The sequence below is a fragment of the Palaemon carinicauda genome, chromosome 11 (genome assembly GCF_036898095.1).
Source record: "Palaemon carinicauda isolate YSFRI2023 chromosome 11, ASM3689809v2, whole genome shotgun sequence".
In the NCBI taxonomy this organism is placed as follows: domain Eukaryota; kingdom Metazoa; phylum Arthropoda; class Malacostraca; order Decapoda; family Palaemonidae; genus Palaemon; species Palaemon carinicauda.
Genome location: NC_090735.1, coordinates 79,824,588 through 79,843,930, shown reverse-complemented (window position 1 = coordinate 79,843,930; position 19,343 = coordinate 79,824,588). Strand labels below are relative to the sequence as shown.

At 45.5% G+C, this 19,343-nt stretch overlaps 1 protein-coding gene across 1 annotated transcript in view; it reads right to left on the bottom strand.

Moving 5' to 3' along the window:
• Positions 1-19,343, bottom strand: part of Ankle2 (ankyrin repeat and LEM domain-containing protein 2) — a 668,076-nt gene that overhangs the window by 596,981 nt on the left and 51,752 nt on the right. The window contains exons 2-3 of the mRNA XM_068383147.1: positions 8,428-8,553; positions 7,972-8,217 (exon numbers count right to left, since the gene is read on the bottom strand). Coding sequence (XP_068239248.1) covers positions 7,972-8,217; positions 8,428-8,553 — 372 coding nt within the window. The remainder of the gene's footprint in view (positions 1-7,971; positions 8,218-8,427; positions 8,554-19,343) is intronic.

Here is a 19,343-nt window from a genome sequence, read left to right as displayed (position 1 = left end):
AATAACAAAATCATCATAAAAAACTAACCTATACACAGATGTGTAAACGCGTTCGTTTCTTCGTTATGATGAGAGATAAACGTAAACAAAACAATGGTTGTCATTTTTCATTGTGCTTTTTGGCGTGTTTAGGAAACCCGTGATATAAAATCTTTATTTTGATAATTTAGGATTTTCAATGATACAACAAAAGCCACTCTATACAGTGATGGTTTTGCTATTCACCAGTTGTCTTATACAATAGATATGAAAAACATTAAAATTTTTCTGTATTTTGGGTCGTGTTATAACGGGAAATATACGGTTTTTACACACATCCTGGTTGTAACTAACCTTTTTTTTCAAGTTATTAGAACCTTAAAGTATATTAAATGTTTGATTTATTTACAAGAACAATTTGATATTATAAAAAAATACAGTATAGTACATAGAAAGTATTGGAAAAGGGTGGTAAACACGTTCGAATACGCAAGTTGCTGGTTGCCATGGCCCAATGTAATTATTTCTGTTAGGTGTGTTTCGAAATATGCGATTTTCCATTTATACGAGGTCATTGATCGACCAAATTCTCGTATAATTTGGGACCCTACTATATGTATGTATGTATGTATGTACGTATCTGTATGTATGTATGTATGCATATATGTATGCACATACGTTATATGTGCACATACATAAATACACACATATATCTTTTTTTCTCGGATATTAGGGATCTAGGCGATACTCCGTCAACAAAAACGAGTGTAGAAGTATACCTCTGTGGTCACTTGGAAAATACTTCGGGTAATCAACTTTTTCGCACAGAAAATGCATACGCATATACAAATATACAGATATACACACATACATATATATATACATTTATACAGTAGATTTACACATACATTTACATACCAAACCTATATATGCATACACAGTTGCGCATAAGTATATACATGCACATGTATGTGCACTTATACATATATACATGCATAAGGACGGACACACGTACGCGCACGCACGCACACACACACACACTTATACTATAGTTATATTTGATAATTGACTGATTTTTGGTGCGTTTACGCGTGACGGAAAAAAAGTCGGAATGGTTATATTGACGCTCCGGTGACAGGTCGTGCTGAAGAGGTTAAGGGTTTCTAATAAAAATTCCTTAGTATCCACTGGGAGATGTGAAATCATTTCATATTGGATACCAGGCAGTCAAAGACAAGTTAGTGATAGCATTTTTCATCTCCTCCATACTAAAACCAAGTTAAAACCTTCAGTATTGGAGGAAGCAGGAGGAACAACAGATGTTGTTGCTCTAGTTTGATGAAATGCTGGGGAATAATTTTCAGCATTTGATACATGAGCAAAGTGCTTAGCGAGTACCTCTGCTATATCTTTGGGGTCAGATATACAGTATATCTATTATTTTCCCTTAATATTGGTAAAGGTCTAGGGACAAACTTGCCTTGAAGTTTTCTAATCTTGTCCCATATTTCCCTTGAAGGAGTTTTGGTATTGATATTAGACATACATTTCCTCCAAGAATCTCTCTTTGCTTTTTTAAAAGTTCTTTTTTGCTTGCCACAGGCTCTGAGGTATGCTATTCTATCTGCTTCATAGTTTGTTCTTAAGCATCTTCTGAAGGCAGTTCGGGTCACTTTCCTTGCAATGGCACATTCTTTACTTTACCAAGGAATTACAGAGCAATGAGGTAAATCAGTTCGGATCACTTTCCTTGCATTGGCACATTCTTTACTTCACCAAGGAACTACAGAGCAATGAGGTAAACCACATGTTTTAGGTATAAACTTCCCAGAATTATCATCAATAACATTTGAAAGATGTTGATAAGCATGTACTGGAGATGTAAAGTCACCATACTATCTATCGGTGTGTGTACAGTTTTCATAAGATGTCCAGTCTGCCTGATCTATCTTCTATTTTGGTGGACATGGAAAAGGAAGATTGTGGACATAATTTAACATTATTGTCCAATGGTCACTGCCATGTAGGTGTTGGTTGACTGACCAAAGGTAATCCAATCGAATGGATGAGGAACAGATTGACAAAACGATGGCTGGTGTAGAGTTGTGGAATACATCATACCTAGTTTGAGAACCATCATTCATTAGTATTAGAACATTGTTATCGATTAATTCGTTAACAAGATTACAACCATCTATCACACATTTTTCCACTTCATAAAGTATGCTTTGCATTAAAATCACCCATTAAAATAAAAGGGGCAGGGAGCTGATTGATCAGGTCTTGGAGGTCAGAGAGTCTAAGACTTCTTGGATTCCCAACATGGTCTAAGAGGAAAAGATCTAAAGATTGTTCAAGATATAGTGAGCAGAAAGTACTTTTTTCCCAAAATGTGTTCTAACAGCACATACCAGTAGTGGTGTATTGAAGGGGATGGTTTCAAATTTTATAGATATGTGAATAATGAAACCTTTATCACCTTGAGCTCTTGCACCTTGCACAGTAGGGGATCTACAAAACTGATAATTGAGTCCAGGATTTTTGTTTCCTGTAGACAAATTATCTTTGCGTCTGAATCCCTTGCTAAAGTTTTTATTTGATCAATATTAGTATCTAGACCTATGCAGCTCCACTGGATGATGGACATTATCTTTTATTGCTATTTTTCTTTGTCTCATTTATCTTTTGGGATTCTCAGATGAAGGTTCTATTATGGCACCGCACTTCTTTTCTTTCTTTCTGGTATCTTTGTCTAAGTCAGCCTTAAGATCATGAGGGGGAAGGCACTTACTAGGTGAAGATGAAGGTGAGGACGAGGGGGACCTTTTCTTCTTTGGAAGCTCTTGTTTTCCAATCTCAATTAAGTAAGGTAGAGATTCTGCCTGAGACAAAACTTTTGTTACACAGAACAGTGAAGGGATGATGACCACTTGGTAAATATTTACTTTAGTACAATACTCAACTGTAGCCTCACTGTGTCAAATACGTAGTATACATGTGTGCACATCTACTATACACTGTACATATGATTATAAGCTGTGGTAGAAACCAAATAAAACTATATTAGGCAGTATTTACTGTGTTAATCATCAGCTTGGGCACCCGCTCTTGGCAAGGGGCAGTATCTTTTTAGGTTATGAGGTAGCCCACCCTAGCGCAACCTATATTCACAAAAATTTGTTTACTGCGCATGTGTCTGTAACCTAACCATAGCGAGAAACATTGCTTGACTGGACTGCAGGTACTGGGAGGACCATTGAGGGGAAGGAAGATAAGGCCTTGCAACAGAATAAGCCTGTCTAATAGAATTGTTTTCCGTGGGTCAACGGGAAGACTACCCCTCCTCGAGGGACTTGAAACCTTCAGTGGGATGGAAAGTGTGTCTGCGAAGGGTACAATTGGACGGTCATGGGTAGGTCCTGAGACACCTGCCATACTCCTTGGTCCCACATCAGCAAACCATGGTGCATCCCTCGAGAAAGTTAAGGTGATGGTACTCAAAGGTACAGCCCAAGAATGTTTCCTAAGCTCAGGTGGTGTGCCTATGAAAGGTAGAGCATGACCAGACGCACTGTCGTGCCCTTCTCCATAAGCAGGCTTAGCATGTCTATGTGCATTCACGCTCTCGCCATCTACAGAAGTAGAATTGGAAGCTGGATGGGTAAATGCTGCCAAAGTACCGTTACAGATAGAGCAATCGCTGTCCCCGTTGATGACGAATGGGGGAGGAGAGCGCTCGCAAGGCATGCTAGAGTGCGCACTTGTAAGTGCAGGTAAAGTAGGATCTACCTGTTCCTGCTGCCTCGTCACCTGTGCATAGCGCACTAGCAAGGTAGCAGTCACCTGAGGAGTACACGAGGTGTACACCTGGTGCACAGGTGAGCTCGCCACTGCGTGTAGCGTGCTGGGGACCACTCTACCGAGGTGGCGCTCACCTATGGAGTGCAAAAAGACAAAGCTTTGCACGCTTGCGAGTGAGGGAGAGTAAACTTTCCATGGTGAGCATGACGCGCAGTTGGAAGAGAACGCATACTTTCGTCAGGCAGAGGAACTTGCAGCCCACCTCCCTATGTGTTTGGGTGCACAACAACGCACAAGATTCATCCGCTAGACTAGGATCTGCATCTCTCTGAACTAGCAGTCTTGCTTGTCCTTTCTCCACAAGCCAATAGGTAAGCAGCTTAACTCTCCCCTACATGCGCAGATATTTGCAAGCCAGGTGGGGGGAATAAGTCTGGGCTGTTGTTGCGCGCTGGCGCGTAGACAGAAAAGGAGGTTCTCCCTAGTGAGGTCAAAATCCTGGGTGGTAGTTTCATAAAACTTGACCTTGTAAAGAGGCAAGTGCTAGGACATGTCAGCGAAGGGAAGGAATTGCCAGCAACCACCTAACCCCATTGTTGTCTAGCTCCAAGAAGCTATGCTCCGAACAGCTAGCGCGAGGCATGGACAAGTCCAGCATACACTTGAGGAAGCCCCAAGGGGGTGACTACTCAGGTGAAGGGTGTCTTCCCTGCTAACAGGAAGGTCGTCCAATACGTGACGCTGTCGATGGGAGTCCGTCACGCAGGCAGGATGGCTGCCCAACCGTAGCTGGTAAAATGTGACGCGCTCGTGAACAGGAAGGCTCTCTAACACCTGAGGCAGACCTCTGGGCAGCACACTCTGCTTTCCTTTGCCATGCTGGGCAAGCTCAGAAAGAAGGTCGGCATTTCATGCTGCCAGAGGAACACAGCCAAAGCCAGTTCCTGGATTTACCCCGGAGGGTTACCCCGACGAATAACACCCGGGGTACTCTTCTCCATCTGCTTACATTTGTCCACCGAAGTAGGCCGAACATAGGGTTGGTGAGCAGAGGCTAAGGTTGCTACAGCCAGAGACATGAGGGACTCTTTAGGCACAAGACTTCCAGAGACTCGGGCGGGAGGATCAAAATCAAACCATGGGGGAGGCAGCTATGCGCTCCCGCTGTGTCCTCAAGTTCAGGACCTTGAGAAGCAGTTCCTTTCACGGGAAGCCCATGAGCCCCAGGGAAGATTAATGCTGACATACCATGTCAGTAGAGAGAGACTTCCCTATGGGCGAAGTCAACACTGCTTCTCTAGGGGAAGCAACATAGACTTCAGCACTGCAAGGTTGTCCCGGGGTGAAAGTGCCACCACTCATACTCGACCTACTTCAGGAGGAGCCTAACAGAGCAGTCAGAATGGAAGGAACAAGTCAACAGAGTCATACGGCAAGGTTTCTTCGCTTCATGGATGACAAAGGTGAAAAATCCTTCTTTGCTTTATTCTTCTGCCACCTACTGTATCGCTGGCAATGGGAAGGAGGCCATTCCATACACACAGCACAAGGAGACGCCTGGGGACAGGTATGATCCCTGCACGCAGGACAAAGGATATAGGGATCAGTCTCCGCTGCTGACATAAAGGTGCAACAACGGTATCCTTCTATGCCAGAACAAACTTGTATATAAAAATTCTCAGGTCAAGCACACCTGAAAAGAGAAAGGTTAAGTTTAAAGTTTTGAGCCCGTTATTTATTATGAAGTTGACAGAAGAAAATGAAAACGCCTGTTCTCTTCAGGGCCGAAAAGAAAAGTGATATATTGTTAATAGTACAAGTGCGAGCGTTGTGGCTGGTAACAGCACCACAAGAATGGAAACTAGGCAATGTTACTCCAATTTACAAAAAGGGATTAAAAAAAAACCTGGCAAATACAGACCTGTGTGTCTAACTTCAATGACATGTAAAAATGTTTAATTAATTAAAGTAGATTCAATAGTAGAACACAGAGAAAAAAAAAATCCTTTGCTAGACAGCCAACATGGTCTTAAGACATAACAGATCCTGTGTGACAAATCTGTTGGAATTTTTTCAACATCTTACGGTTGAGGTTAAAGGCCGCTCATGAATGGCAGAGGCAAGGGACAGTGACATTGCCCTAGCAAGTAGGACAATGCCCTAGAGACTGACTACATTGTCAGCACCCAAGCCCCTCTCCATGCAAGCTAGGACCAGGGAGGGCCAGGCAATGGCTGCTGATAACTCTGCAGGAAGATCTTTACGATCCCCAAAAACACCCCAACCTTAGCTCACAAGGATGGTTATGGTGCAGTCACTAAGGGAACTAACAGGTTTGAGCAGGACTTGAACCCCAGTCTGACGATCACCAGGCAGAGATGTTACCAACCGGCCCCAAAAGCAAGGCAATTGACATATACCGACCTTCTAAAGGATTCTGACATAGTCCCTCATAAAAATTAATAGATAAAATTAAAGCAATAGGCATAATTGATAGGCCAGCTGAATGGATTGAAGACTGTCTGATAAACAGAAAACAGTTGTAATCAATGGAGAAGCCTCAAAGTTGACAGCTGAACTTGGCCCATTATTATTTCTGATTTACATTAACAACATACATTTAAGATTAACTAGTATAACAGCCAAATTTGCCGACGATACTAAACTTGGCATAAACGCTGCAAACTCAGAAGACGTAGAAGCTGCAGAAGAGGATCTAATTAAGTTGGGAGAATGCTCCAGAAAATGGCAAATGCCTTTTAACTGTGGGAAGTAGAAAGTTATGTACAAGGGTTTTAGTACCCCACAAATGGGTCACAGTACTCACAGCTGGGTAATGAAATAAAAAGTCTGGACCAGGAGGAAGATCTCGGCATAATTATCAGGAAAGATTTAAAGTTCATGAAGCCGCATAATACTAACAGGTTACAAAAGAGAAAATTCAAATACAGAAACAAAGACACTGTACTGCAGCTGTACACATCACTCTTATGACCACATCTAGAATACGGAGTCCAATTTTGGAGTCCAAGTACGCAGAACGATATAGATAAAATGGAAGCAGTACAAGTTAGGGCCACCAAACTAGTTCTAACACTAAGACAATTTGGATATAGACGGAGAATGGAGCGGTTGAACTTATTTGGTCTACAAACTCTACGAGTAAGGGGACAGTTCATAGAGATATTCAAATTCTAAATGGAATAACAAATGTAGACTGCAACAACCTCTTCACGTTTAAAACAAATTAGACCAGAGGTAACGGATACAAACTGGAATTGAAAAGATACAACACTACTCAACGTGGTAATATCTTTATAAATAATATTGCAAATACATGGAACAGACTTACAGCAGATGAAGTGAACAGTAACATGGTAAACAAATTCAATAAGTTGGACAAGATCATAGACACTATGTTTAAACAAATTTGCTCTACCCAACACAAATCGGGTCTCTGCGGATGGACTAAAAGTCTTTGAGACATCCAAAATCCTTGTAACTCCTTAAAACACCCCAAACCCCCACTAACTAATGGTGGGTAGTTACACCTTGCTAAAAAGTCTTATGGCAGGTTTCAGCTGTTACCAAAATATATCTTGAATGTAAGTAGCAAAAGGATTTGTATACAGTGCCGGAACAAGTGCTTGTTAGGAAGTCAAGAACTGGCTGATACTTTCCCAAACACAAACACACCAAAAAAAAAATTATCGCTCTCTCTCTCTCTCTCTCTCTCTCTCTCTCTCTGTATATATATACGTATATATATATATATATATATGTATATATATATACATGTATATATATATATATATATATATATTCATATATATATATATATATATATAGCTGGCTGATAGATGTAAGTGGGTTAAAGGGTCATATTTTGTGGGTTGCTTAGGCTATATTGGACTTGCGAACTTTCCTTCATAGAAACTGACTCTCGAAACACATTTCATTTCATCTTTGGTACTTACTGTATTTCTGTTTTTGTTAGAATACAACACAATAATTGGGGTGTGTCTTAAATTCCAGAAAATGTGACATTTACTAATTTTTTTTAATAAAACTAAATAACAAAACCTCAATACCCATTGAATTTCTGTCCTACGGCAAATAACAGCCCTATAAACTAAATATGACTCAAGTCTTCATAGAATATTAACACAAACTTTTAAAGAGATTTATTACCTCCAGTGGAGTTTGTGAAAATTTATTTTTCCTAGTTTTACTGCAGTCCGGATATGATGTAAGAATGCGTACACATTCCAACGAGCCATGCTTGCTTGCAAAATGCAGGGGAGTCTCATTCAAACCTTTATCTGGAGTGTTAAGATAGGCATCTAATAAATACATGCTACGTCTTGCAGAACTTTCAAGGGTATCGTCAGGATAAAGCCTCTGGAAAAACTGAGGATCAGCAACAGTAGATAACACCTAAAATTGGAAAGGTATAAAGATCAGTACTTAGTTTGCCTCTTGTATGAAAAAATAATACTTATGTCATGATTTTGCAGATTCTTAACATCTAATGTCTCATTTGCTTTTTCACTTGTCAAATAAAAACATTTTACAGTATGTAAATAATGAATAAAAAACAAACTACAGAATATGAAGTAACAAACAACTCAAGGTCTAAACACCAACCTTGGTAATAAACTTTGGTCTGTCAGTCCTACATGCTATATGCAGCGCATTATATCGAGATCCTTCCTGTAAAATGGATGGCGTATCTCCACTACTCACTAAATACCTTGGATTTTCTTCAATACACTGAAAATTACAAATTTGATTTGGAATAAATTTGTATTTTTATGAACTATACAAGCCTGAGTTCTTTACTGAAGTATATATGCTTCAGTGACAGCTGGATTTGGCCATAAAAATTTTCATGTGAGGTGTCAATGACCCTCCGCTAGTTAGCAAGGGTAGCGGGGGTTAAACCTACTTCCCAGCTCACACACACTTACCCAGACTTTTCTTCCCTTATGATTGCAGGCAGGACTCGAGAGTGATGGCAGGACAAGTATGCTAAACAAAACTCCTTTGGTCCGTAACCATACAAACCTTAGCTATTTACATTGGGTTTACCTTTTAGCGTAGCTGAAATGGCGAGCCATTAGAATTTAATGAGGGTGTATTACCCCCGCGCTAGTTAGCGGGGGGGTAGGGGAGTGGTAGCTAGCTACCCCTTCCCCCTCACACACCGATGAATTGCTTCACTTTCACTTTTGGCTCGGACATGGACAGACGTCTCTGTCTTTGTCCTCGCTTGGCAGCCATTGTTTGTTTTGTCTTTACTTAATCACTTACTTTTCTTTTACTCAATATATATGTAAAAATTTTCTCATGTTTATGTATATAATTGAGTGTAAAAGTCAGTAAGTTTCCTTTTCAGAGTTTGTGCTTGTGTGTGTAGTGTACGATATCTCCGTGGAGCCCTCGGCAGTTAGGCCACCATGGTGTAATTTCATGGGTCGCGATCGAGTTTGACTTCGGTTTTTCTCTCTCTCTCTCTTGAGGTCGTTCACCCTTTTACTACATTACTACGCCTTTTGTAGCTTCCTTCCTGTGTGTCTCAATTAGTTTATGAATCTAATTGTATTTGTTAATTTTTCAGCTTTGTAGAACGATTCCTTTCGGGGTTTTCGTTCTTTCTTTAGTGTTCATTCATTTTTAAATTACATAATTACATAGTTACATAATTATAATTGTTATAATTCTGTGTTGGTTACAGCTCTCCTTCCGTGAGTGTAAGTGGTTGTGAGGGCACGTGCCTGTTGTGTAATTCTTGTGTTCCTTTCCCTCGGGATTTCTCTTGGAGCCTTCACGGGGGAATGAATGTGTACTAATGATTTTTGTTTTATTTTTTTACAGTTACCGATCTAGTTCATTTCTGTAATGTGACAACGGTGTGCGCTGTCTTGTTGAGGCCTGGGGATTCGGCTGTTGCTGCCTCCCCTATGGATCTTCGTCACGGGCGTGTCTCCTTCTTCTGGAAGTACTCCCGTGACGATTGACAGCTCTCCAGTTCATTTTAGAACACTCAGGAGGCTTGCCTCCTTGGGTGGGTAACTTTCCTTCCGAGGGAAGTTTTTCCTGTCCAGGCATGAGTTTTTCCCCTTTTGGGGGGTTCTTCTCTTGCCTTTTTTTCATGCGACTATGCTCTTGGTGCTGAGCGGTCGCACCTGCAGTTTCGCTCAAGGGGCTGGGCACTGCAGGAGCCCCTCTTCGGAGGATTGCTCCTTTATGGTCACTGGCTGACCAGTCTCTTCTACGAAGTGTTTCTCTTTCTTTCGCGAGAGAGTACACACATAGAGACTCCTCTTCGGAGGATTCTTCTGCTGTTGTTGCTGTTGGCCTCCTTCGCCGTAAGGCTCACCGTCCGCCTCGTCGTAAGGGCCTCCCATCTCCCTATAAGGGTGCTAAGAGGCGCCTTTTTGAATCTCCGTATGCAGCCTACAACTCCTTCTTCTTGATCTTCCGGCCCTGGTGCAGATAGACAGCAGTCTGACCTCGTCTTCCGACGGGCAACGGTCTTCCCGACGGACAACGGTCTTCCGACGGACATCAGTCTCCCGACGGACAGACAACGGTCTTCCGAAGGACATCAGTCTTCCGACGGACAACGATCCCTTCGGGGCAAAGGGTTGCCTCCCACAGGGGTTCTTCCCTTGCGTGTCAGGGTTCCCCTGCGCGCCCTTCTGCTGTGTTCTCTCCTGCTCAGTGTTAGCGCACAGGCGCTCTCCTGCTCTCCTGCTCAGTGTTAGCACACAGGCGCTCTCCTGCTCATCAGCGCTTTCCTGATCGCTAGCCTCTCCTGTTCGCCAGCGCTCTCCTGTTCGTCAGCGCTCTCATGATGATCATCTCTGCTGTTCCTGTTGGTTCCTGTTACGCGCCCTGTGCGCCCACGTTCGCCCTCGCGATCTAGAACTTCGGTTCAGGTCTTGGACAAGGACTCTTCTTCTACGCACAGGCTTCCACGCGTTGCCTTCTGCTCGCCAGCGATCACCAGCTCGCCAGCGATCACCAGCTCGCCAGCGACCATAGACACGTCAACGTTCACCTGCTCGTCAGCGATCTCCTACGCGTCAACGATCGCCATCGATCTGCCACGCGTATCAGTTCCCTTGGACACCATCAGTAGCGAACTAGCGCTCGCCTGCTGTCGACCACGATCTCCGGTAGCTGAGTCTTGCCGTAGATCTTCCTCCTGCTCGCCAGCGCTCACCTTTACTTCTATCCTTCTGTGCGCCAGCTTTCTTCAATCGCCAGCGCACATCTGCGTGCCCTTTTCTGCCACGCACCAATGGGCGCCAACGGTTTTCTGACCGTTTAGGATCGCCTGATTAACAGCTTGCTTCAGCGCTCACCTTCCTGATGCACCTGCGCGCTAGCGTTTTGTTAACGCACCACCGCTCGCCAACGCGCAGTACCTTGCCGACGCGCCATCGCTTGCCGACGCGCCATCGCTTGCCAACGCGCCTCCACTCGCCTACGGGCTATCGCTCGCCAGAACGCGCCATCGCCCGCCTACGCGTCATCGATCTCCTGACCGCCTGCGCTCACCCGCGCGCCCACGTGCCCGCGCGTCCACACGGCCACGTGCCTGCACACCTACGCTCATGCGCGACCGCGCACGATCTCCAATGTTCGCCCACACGCGAACCAACGGTATTCCATCGCGCAGACGGACGGTGTTCCGTCGCACGGACGGACTGTGTTCCATCGCGCGGTCCGACGGTGTTCCGTCGCGCGGACCGACGATGTTCCGTCGCGCGGACCGACGGTTTTCCGTCGCGCGAACCGACGATGTTCCGTCGCGCGGACCGACGATGTTCCGTCGCGCGGACCGACGATGTTCCGTCGCGCGGACCGACGATGTTCCGTCGCGCGGACCGACGGTGTTCTGTCGCGCGAACCGACGGTGTTCCGTCGCGCGAACCTACGGTGTTTCATCACGTGAACGTCGGCTTAATTCTTGCAGTATCCATTGCTCGCCTACGGGTTATCGCTCGCCGACCACCAGCTCTCGCCCTTCCTACCACGCTCACCCTCCTTCTGCGCTCCTTCGTTGCGTTCCTGCGTGCTCGCGCATGGGCGCTTCCACGTTCGCCCACGCGCAAACCATTGATTTACCATCGCGCGAGCGCCAGGGCGATTGCGACCGCGATTCCCGTTGGGGTTTCACAGCATGGCCAGCCTGGCGAGTCTTCTGGAGCGTATTTTCAGAACACGGCCTCACCCCATAAACGCTGAGCATGGCACATGCAAGAGCAGGAAGAATCTTCAGGGAGGTCTGAGCAACATTCTTCTTTCCAGAACCTGGGTTAGCCCTTCCCCGTCATTCCCTGGAAGGGTTTTGCCAGGGAGCTTTCCGTTCGAGATTTCTCCGTCGGCTAAGGGGTGACTGGTTTACCTCTTCCTCTTCTCCATCTCATGAAAGGGGCTTACCAGGTCCTTTCCCTCCTCGGTTGCGACCCGAGGTTTTGTTCAAGGAAGCTACAGGAAGGTCATGGGTACTTTCCTCCTCTCGGGCTCAAGCACCTTGGCGTTTCGTCGCCAAGTTTCGAACTTGCAGGCAAGCTGGATGTTGGACCATCTGGACGCAATGACCGAGGGCTTCCTTTCGGGTGTCTCATCCGTGGATGTCGACAACCTCAGACACCCTTCCATCCTTGGGAAGAGTTTGTTTGTGCCCAAGGACAGAGACATAGACAACGGTTGTGCGGAGGAAGTCGTCTTCCGTTTTCACTCCTCCAAGGCGCTTTCTTCCAGACCCTGCAGGGCTCCAGCGCCTCTTTCTTTCAGCCTCATCGGCCTAAGTTATCGGACCAGCTACGACAACTGAGACAAGGTGTCCAATAGCAGTCCCCTCCTGTCAGGATCAGGTAGCACGGGAGGCTCTCCCAGGGGGGCATAGTCCTAGAGGGAGCGGCAGAGTTCACGAACTCTAGGATTGGCAACCCCCCCTTGCAGGTTTCACGCTGGGAGGATGCCTAAGGTTACTCATCCGGATAACAGCTTCCCGATGCCCATTCCTGCACGATCTCCGTGATCAGCCAAGGATATCGCGCCTGCCGTCTCTGTCAGCGAATTCAGTGTCCCTGAACCTCTATGCCATAGGGTCGGCAAGAGTTTGCCCGTTTGGGCAGAATGATCCATGCCTTAGGAGAAGGTCCTCCATAGGATCGTCGACGGCTTCACCCCCCGGCTTCTTCAGTCGATCCTTTCTCGTAAGAAAGTATCTGAGACGGGAATTCCGTAGTCGACCTCTCAGCTCTGATCAAGTTTGTCGAACAAACTTCGTCCAGCGTGGAACAGCAGAATCGATCAGACTGGTAACGAGGCGACAAGACTCCTTAGGCCCTGGATCGGAAGGATGGGTACTTTCAATTTCCATTCCATCCATCTTCCAGGAAGCTCATGGAATTCAGCCTAGACTACAGGTATTCCTGCTTAAGATGCAGTGTGGCGATCCCGCTAGCTACCACTCCCCTACCCCCCCGCTAACTAGCGCGGTGGTAATACACCCTCGTTAAATTCTAATGGCTCGCCATTTCAGTTACGCTAAAAGGTAAACCCAATGTAAATAGCTAAGGTTTGTATGGTTAGGAAAAATACAAATTATCTTCGAATTTGCCATGTTTGTAGAGTTCTGCAAAATGACAAATTTGGAAATAACTTTTATTTTTCCCTAAATAATACAAACCTGTAGTTGCTTACATAGGATATCTCTTTCGGCAAAGCTGGAAGGCGGCCAATAGACTGAAAGAAAATGCGAGGTGGCAACCCTACCTTCCCACTGTTGTGGGTCAGTAGGGGTTGGCTGGGGGTTACCCGAGCCACCTATATCTACTCACAGCTCACAGAGCTTCCTCATGCAGGATTCAGGGGGACAGGTGATGGCAGGACAACTTTTATAAACAACTACAGGTTTGTATTAGTTAAGGAAAAATAAATGTTTCCAAATTTGTAAATTGTTCCCACATTAACAAACCTTCCAGTGTTTACATAGGATGACTCACTCTTAGGTGGGTGGAAGTATGGCTTTTATCATCACCATTATCACTAACTGCTATGCTACAACCCTAGTTGGAAAAGCGGGATGCTATAAGCCCAAGGGCTCCAACAGGGGAAAATAGCCCAGTGAGGAAAGGAAACAAGGAAAAATAAAACATTTTAAGAATAGTAACATTAAAATAAACATCGATTTAACTATAAAAACTTTAACAAAAGACAGTGGAAGACCATGGTACAGAGGCTATGGCACTACCCAAGACTAAAGAACAATGTTATTTTCTTTTTTTTGAGTGTCCTCCTAGAAGAGCTGCTTAACATAGCCAAAGAGTCTCTTCTACCCTTATATCAAGAGGAAAGTGGCCACTGAACAATTACAGTGCAGTAGCTAACCCTTTGGGAGAAGAATTGTTTTGAAATCGCAATGTTGTCAGGTGTATGAGGAAAGAGAAGAATCTGTAAAGAATAGGCCAGACTATTCACTGTAAATGAACCTTACCCACAGAGAAGGATCCAATGTAGTACTGTCTGGCCAGTCAAAGGATCTCATAACTCTCTCTTGGTAGTATCGCAACAGGTGGCTGGTGCCCTGGCAGACCTACTACCTAGATATTGGCTAGACATTGACCCGTGCTGTCCTAGAACAATTTTACATTGTATCTTAGGATCAACCTTGACACCTTGCTGATAAAACACAATATGTATTATTGTGGCCTGCACAAAAGAAAAAAGCGTTTGTAAAAATTAGCATCTGAACGTCTGGGTAGTTGAATTCTAAAAAAAAAAAAAAAAAAGGAGTCTTACATAAAGGATGTTCCAAACGATCCCTCGCAAGAAACCAATGGGATGTGAACAGTATAATCGATTATAATCTATACTCGGATACACAAGGAAAGTGATTCTTACCTGCAGAGATTGAAGCCAGCTTGCAGTAGATCCAAGGAGCTGTACCCCAAGAGATGGGAAAATGAAGAGAGGAAAGCCAGACATACTCTCATTCATTTCATATTTAGCCCGAGTAACCAATGCCCTCAATCATTTGCTGCTTGTCCAACAAGGAGCCAGAGGTATCTTAAACCACTTGTTGTGCAGCCACAACAGGGCCGATAGTAAACGTATCAAGCCTTCTGTCGGTCACGTATTTGACAGTGGGTGGTGAAGGTTGTTTTACGCTTCCACTCACCCACTTGTAATACTTGAGAAACGAGTAGTTTCTCTTAAATCCCAGGGATGTGGTGATGCCCCTGACATCATGAGCTCTAGGTCATCAAGCTGGAGGAGGGTCTTTTTGGACAGAAAATTCTATGACTTTACGCATTTAAGAAGAGAGCAAGTTCTTGGTGACCCTCCTCTTTGTTCTGCCACAGCTTACAAATAAGGTTGAAAGCTGGGGTCTTGTTGTTGAGGTACATTTAAGATATCTCAAACTCCTTACTGGGAATAGTAACAGTTGATCTGGGTCATTGGTTACAATAAGGAAACTCGCTATCTGGAAGGCCCCAAAGCTAGGAGCCGTGACCGATGGATTTTGAGTCTTAGCAATAAACTCAGGGATGAAGCAGAGTGTCAGTCCCCCCCCCCCCCCCCCCGCCCCTGAATGGGCGATGTCGTATGAGACCATGTAGTTCACTAACTCCCTTTGCTGATGACAAAGCGACTGGGAACACCGTCTTCAGTGAGATTACGGTCCATTGCATGGCGTAGTGGCTCGTAAGAAGCCTTAAGGGACCTCAGGACGCAAACCACGTTCCAAGGAGGTCTAATCTCCAACTGGGGGCAAGTGATCTCAAAACTTAGTATGAATAAAGAGAGCTCCAACGAAGAGGAAAGATCTACTCCATTCAATTTAAAAGCTAGGCTTAAGGCTGAGCAATAGCCTTTCACCGCCGATACTGAAAGGAGCTTTTCCTCTCGAAGGTAAATACAGTAAGGAACTCCGCTATTACAGGAATAGTGGCATCAAGAGGATAGATAACCCTTCCACAAGAGCAACCACTTGGCCTGATACACTGCTGTGGAGGACTTGGGGAGATGTTTGGACATTCTTTTTGCAGCTTTTTGTGAAATGCCTCTCTGTAAGAGGAGATGCTGGATGAAGTCTCCACATGTGAAGCCGAAGCAACTGGACTTTCTTGTGACAGATGTTGGTGTGTGGTTGTTAGAGTAGATCTGGACGTGGAGGAAGTTCGGGTGATCTTCTACAAGTTGCAGAGGGTACGGGAACCCTTCTGCATGATGCCATAGCAAAACTTTGAGGGTCATCATTAGGCTTTTGGATGCTCTGGTCTTGTTGAGCAAGCCTCTCATCAGACAAAAAGGGGGAAAGGCGTACACGTTAATGTTGTCCCACTGTTGTTGGAATGCATCCTGCCATAAAGCCTGAGGGTTAGAGACTGGGGAACAACAAAGCGGGAGCCTGAAGTTCAGTGATGTTGCGAACAGGTCCACAGTCGGGGAACCCCACAAAGATAGGATTTTGTTGGCTATCAGAGGATTCAAAGACCATTAGGAACCCCCAATCTGAGTCGCTCTGATCAGATTGTCTGCGAGCACATTCCTTTTGCCCGGAATGAAGCAAATGATCTTCTACCCATCTTAGTATCTCTACTGCAAGATGGCATAGTTGCAGCAAAAAGGTACCACCTTGTTTCTTTATGTAAGCCACAGCTGTGGTGTTGTTGCTCATCAACACCACCGAGTGACCCGCCAGCAACTGTTGGAACTGTTTGAGAACTAGGAAGGCTGCTCTCATCTCTTAAGATATTTATGTGCTGGTACCTTTTGGATTCGGACCAAAGGCCTGAGATCGTGTGGTGCAGCAAGTGGGCCCTCCATCCTAATTTTGATGTGTCTGTGAAGAGCAAAAAATCCGGAGGAAGGGCAAGAAGATCTTGGCACTTGCAGAGATTCTCCTCTGCCACCCACCATTGCAGATCCATTTGTTGTTCCTGGCCCATTGGCACTAGGGTGTCCGGGGATCCGGTGTGCTGGTCCCACAAGGACTTGAGATGCCACTGTAAGGATCTCATCCTGAGGCGACCATTGGGAACAAGATGGATCAGGGAGGTTAGATGGCCTAGGAGGCCTGACCATTGTCGGACTGGCACGTTTTCTCGTCTGAGGAAGGGACGAGCCACTTCTCTCAGCCTGTGTACTCTGTCGTCTGATGGAAAGGGTTTTTGCATGATGGTGTCTATTAATATACCGATATGTCTGTCTCGATAATGAAGAAGGGTGATCTTTAAGTCTGTCAAAACTAGCCAGTCGTCTAAGTATCTCAGGAGATGAATGTCGTTTTTGTGAGCCCATGTTGACACTAGGGCGAACACCCTGGTGAAGACCTGGGATGCTGTTGAGAGACCGAAACAGAAAACCTTCAATTGATAGTGTCTTCCCTCGTGTATGAACTGTAGATACTTCCTTGAAGACAGATGGATTAGAATCTGGAAGTATGTGTCCTGGAAATCCAATGAGTACATGAATCCTATTGGTCTTACTGGTTGAATGACCGTGTTTGTCCTCTCCCTCTTAAACGGAGTTTGAAGGACAAACGTGTTCAGGGATGAGAGATCTATGACTGGTCTCCATCCTCCAGTCACCTTTTTTACCAGAAAAAGTTGGCTGTAGATGCCTGGAGACCTGTCTCAGACCTCTTGAAGAGTGCCCTTCTGCAGCATGGTCTGGACTTCAGCCTGGAGGACCAGCTCCTTTGCTGATCCCTTCACATAAGAGCTTAGCGGAATTGGATTCTGAGTCAGAAGAGGGGGAGATTGTATGAAAGCATTGCGATATCCTCAACTGACCACTGCAATTGTCCAGGGATCAGCCCCGTGATGCTGCCACCTATGCCAGAGGCGTTGCAGGCATCCTCCCACTGGTAGTCTGATGACAGGAATTCCCTCCCTAGCGGGAGCGGCCACCTCGACCGCCTCCTCTACTCCCTTTCCTTCCTCTGAACGACCTCACACCTTTCTGGTCCTTGGACTGAAAGAGCTTCTTAGACACCTTAGTCTTTGATGTTAAGGGACGGGAAGAGCTGGACTGATCTCTGCGAAGTCGAGGAGCCCTCCCATAAGGCCGAGACTGATAACCTTGAGTCGTGGCTCTATGGAGGAGAGAATCCTTGGAGGGTTTTCTCCACCTATCAGCTGGTCGTTCCACCTCTTCAGAATTCAAGAGGGAAGGTCCCTCGAGGGTTGAGTTCCAAAGGCGCGTCACCTCCACTTTCGGCACCTGCCTGTGGAATCTTCCTATCACTGTATCCCTTCGCTTCAGAATCACATTCGCCCACAATTTGACAGCGTGGTGTGAAAAGAATTTCAAGTTCCAGATCTGGATAGAAGGAAAGATTCCAAGGCCCCCCTGATCATCTCCTTGGAAAGATCCACGGAGCGAATAATGTGGCCCAGAGACCCGAACCATAGATCGAGCCACAAAGCAGCCTGCACAGCATCCCTCGTGCCTCTCTCTATGTTGAGTAGCTCAGAGGCAGAAAGGGAGGTTCTCAAGGACGCAAGTCTCTGCAGTGGAATGTTCGATGTGAGAGATTCCACTACTGGGTCTAGAGTCAAGGTAGGATGAGGATCGTCCTGGGTTTCGTAATACTTCCTTTGGAGTACAAAGGGAAGTGGCAAAGATCAAGTTGAACACCCTGTTCTAAGAGCTAGAGGCACCTGTTATCTGAGAGATAGCTTTTCTTCTGGCTGCTTTAAGACCTTTTGACCAGGGGAGAGCTGCACTGGTCTTGGGTAGTTTCTGGGATCCAAAGATTCTGATTCGGAACCATGTCCTTGCCTTCTTGCGGTGCAGAGCAGGGATCCGACAACTTGTTGAAGGTCCTCATGCATGCAAGGACTCTTTACGCTTGGCTTCCGAGTGGAATTTTGGACTCTCTGATTTAGGGAGGAATTCTTCGTCTGTGTCTTTCAATTCATCTACCTCCGGACTTTCGTCAGAGAAAGCCTGGGTAAGTTCAAGTTATCATCTAGAACCTGAGATGGCCCTGTCTCGGAAGACCCCTTCAGCTGTTCCTGTCTCCAAGCTTCCCTCGCCTTGGAATTTTTCGGAACCATTTTGGAATCTTTAGATTCCTTCCTAGAAGGATAGTGTTTCTCCAGGGCCGTAGTTTCCAAAGAAACTTGAGGTTCCTTAGGCTTCTGTTATTTGGGAGCTGTAATCTATTCCTCCTTGAGTGGGAGAGATACTGGGAGTTGATCCGGAGGAACAACTTTAATGGGTTTGGGGTCAAAGGGGTGGATGGTAATCTTCCAAAGAGAACCAATGTGCCTGCTAGTATGCGGATGGATATGTGTGTGTGTGGTGGTGTTACACGCTTCATCTTCCTCCTCTGCTTGGCCGTCATTCTCTCACCTGACTTGACAGGTGTTGAAGGGAGAGGTACGGTAGGTGGGTCAGCTGCAGAGTCCTGCATCTCCTTGGTGTTAGGTCGAGATGGTCTTGATCTAAACTCAGAAGGAACAGAACTTTGAGCACACTTTCTCCTCGGGTCAAAAGGAGCCTCCACTGAGGATGAAGATGTCTTG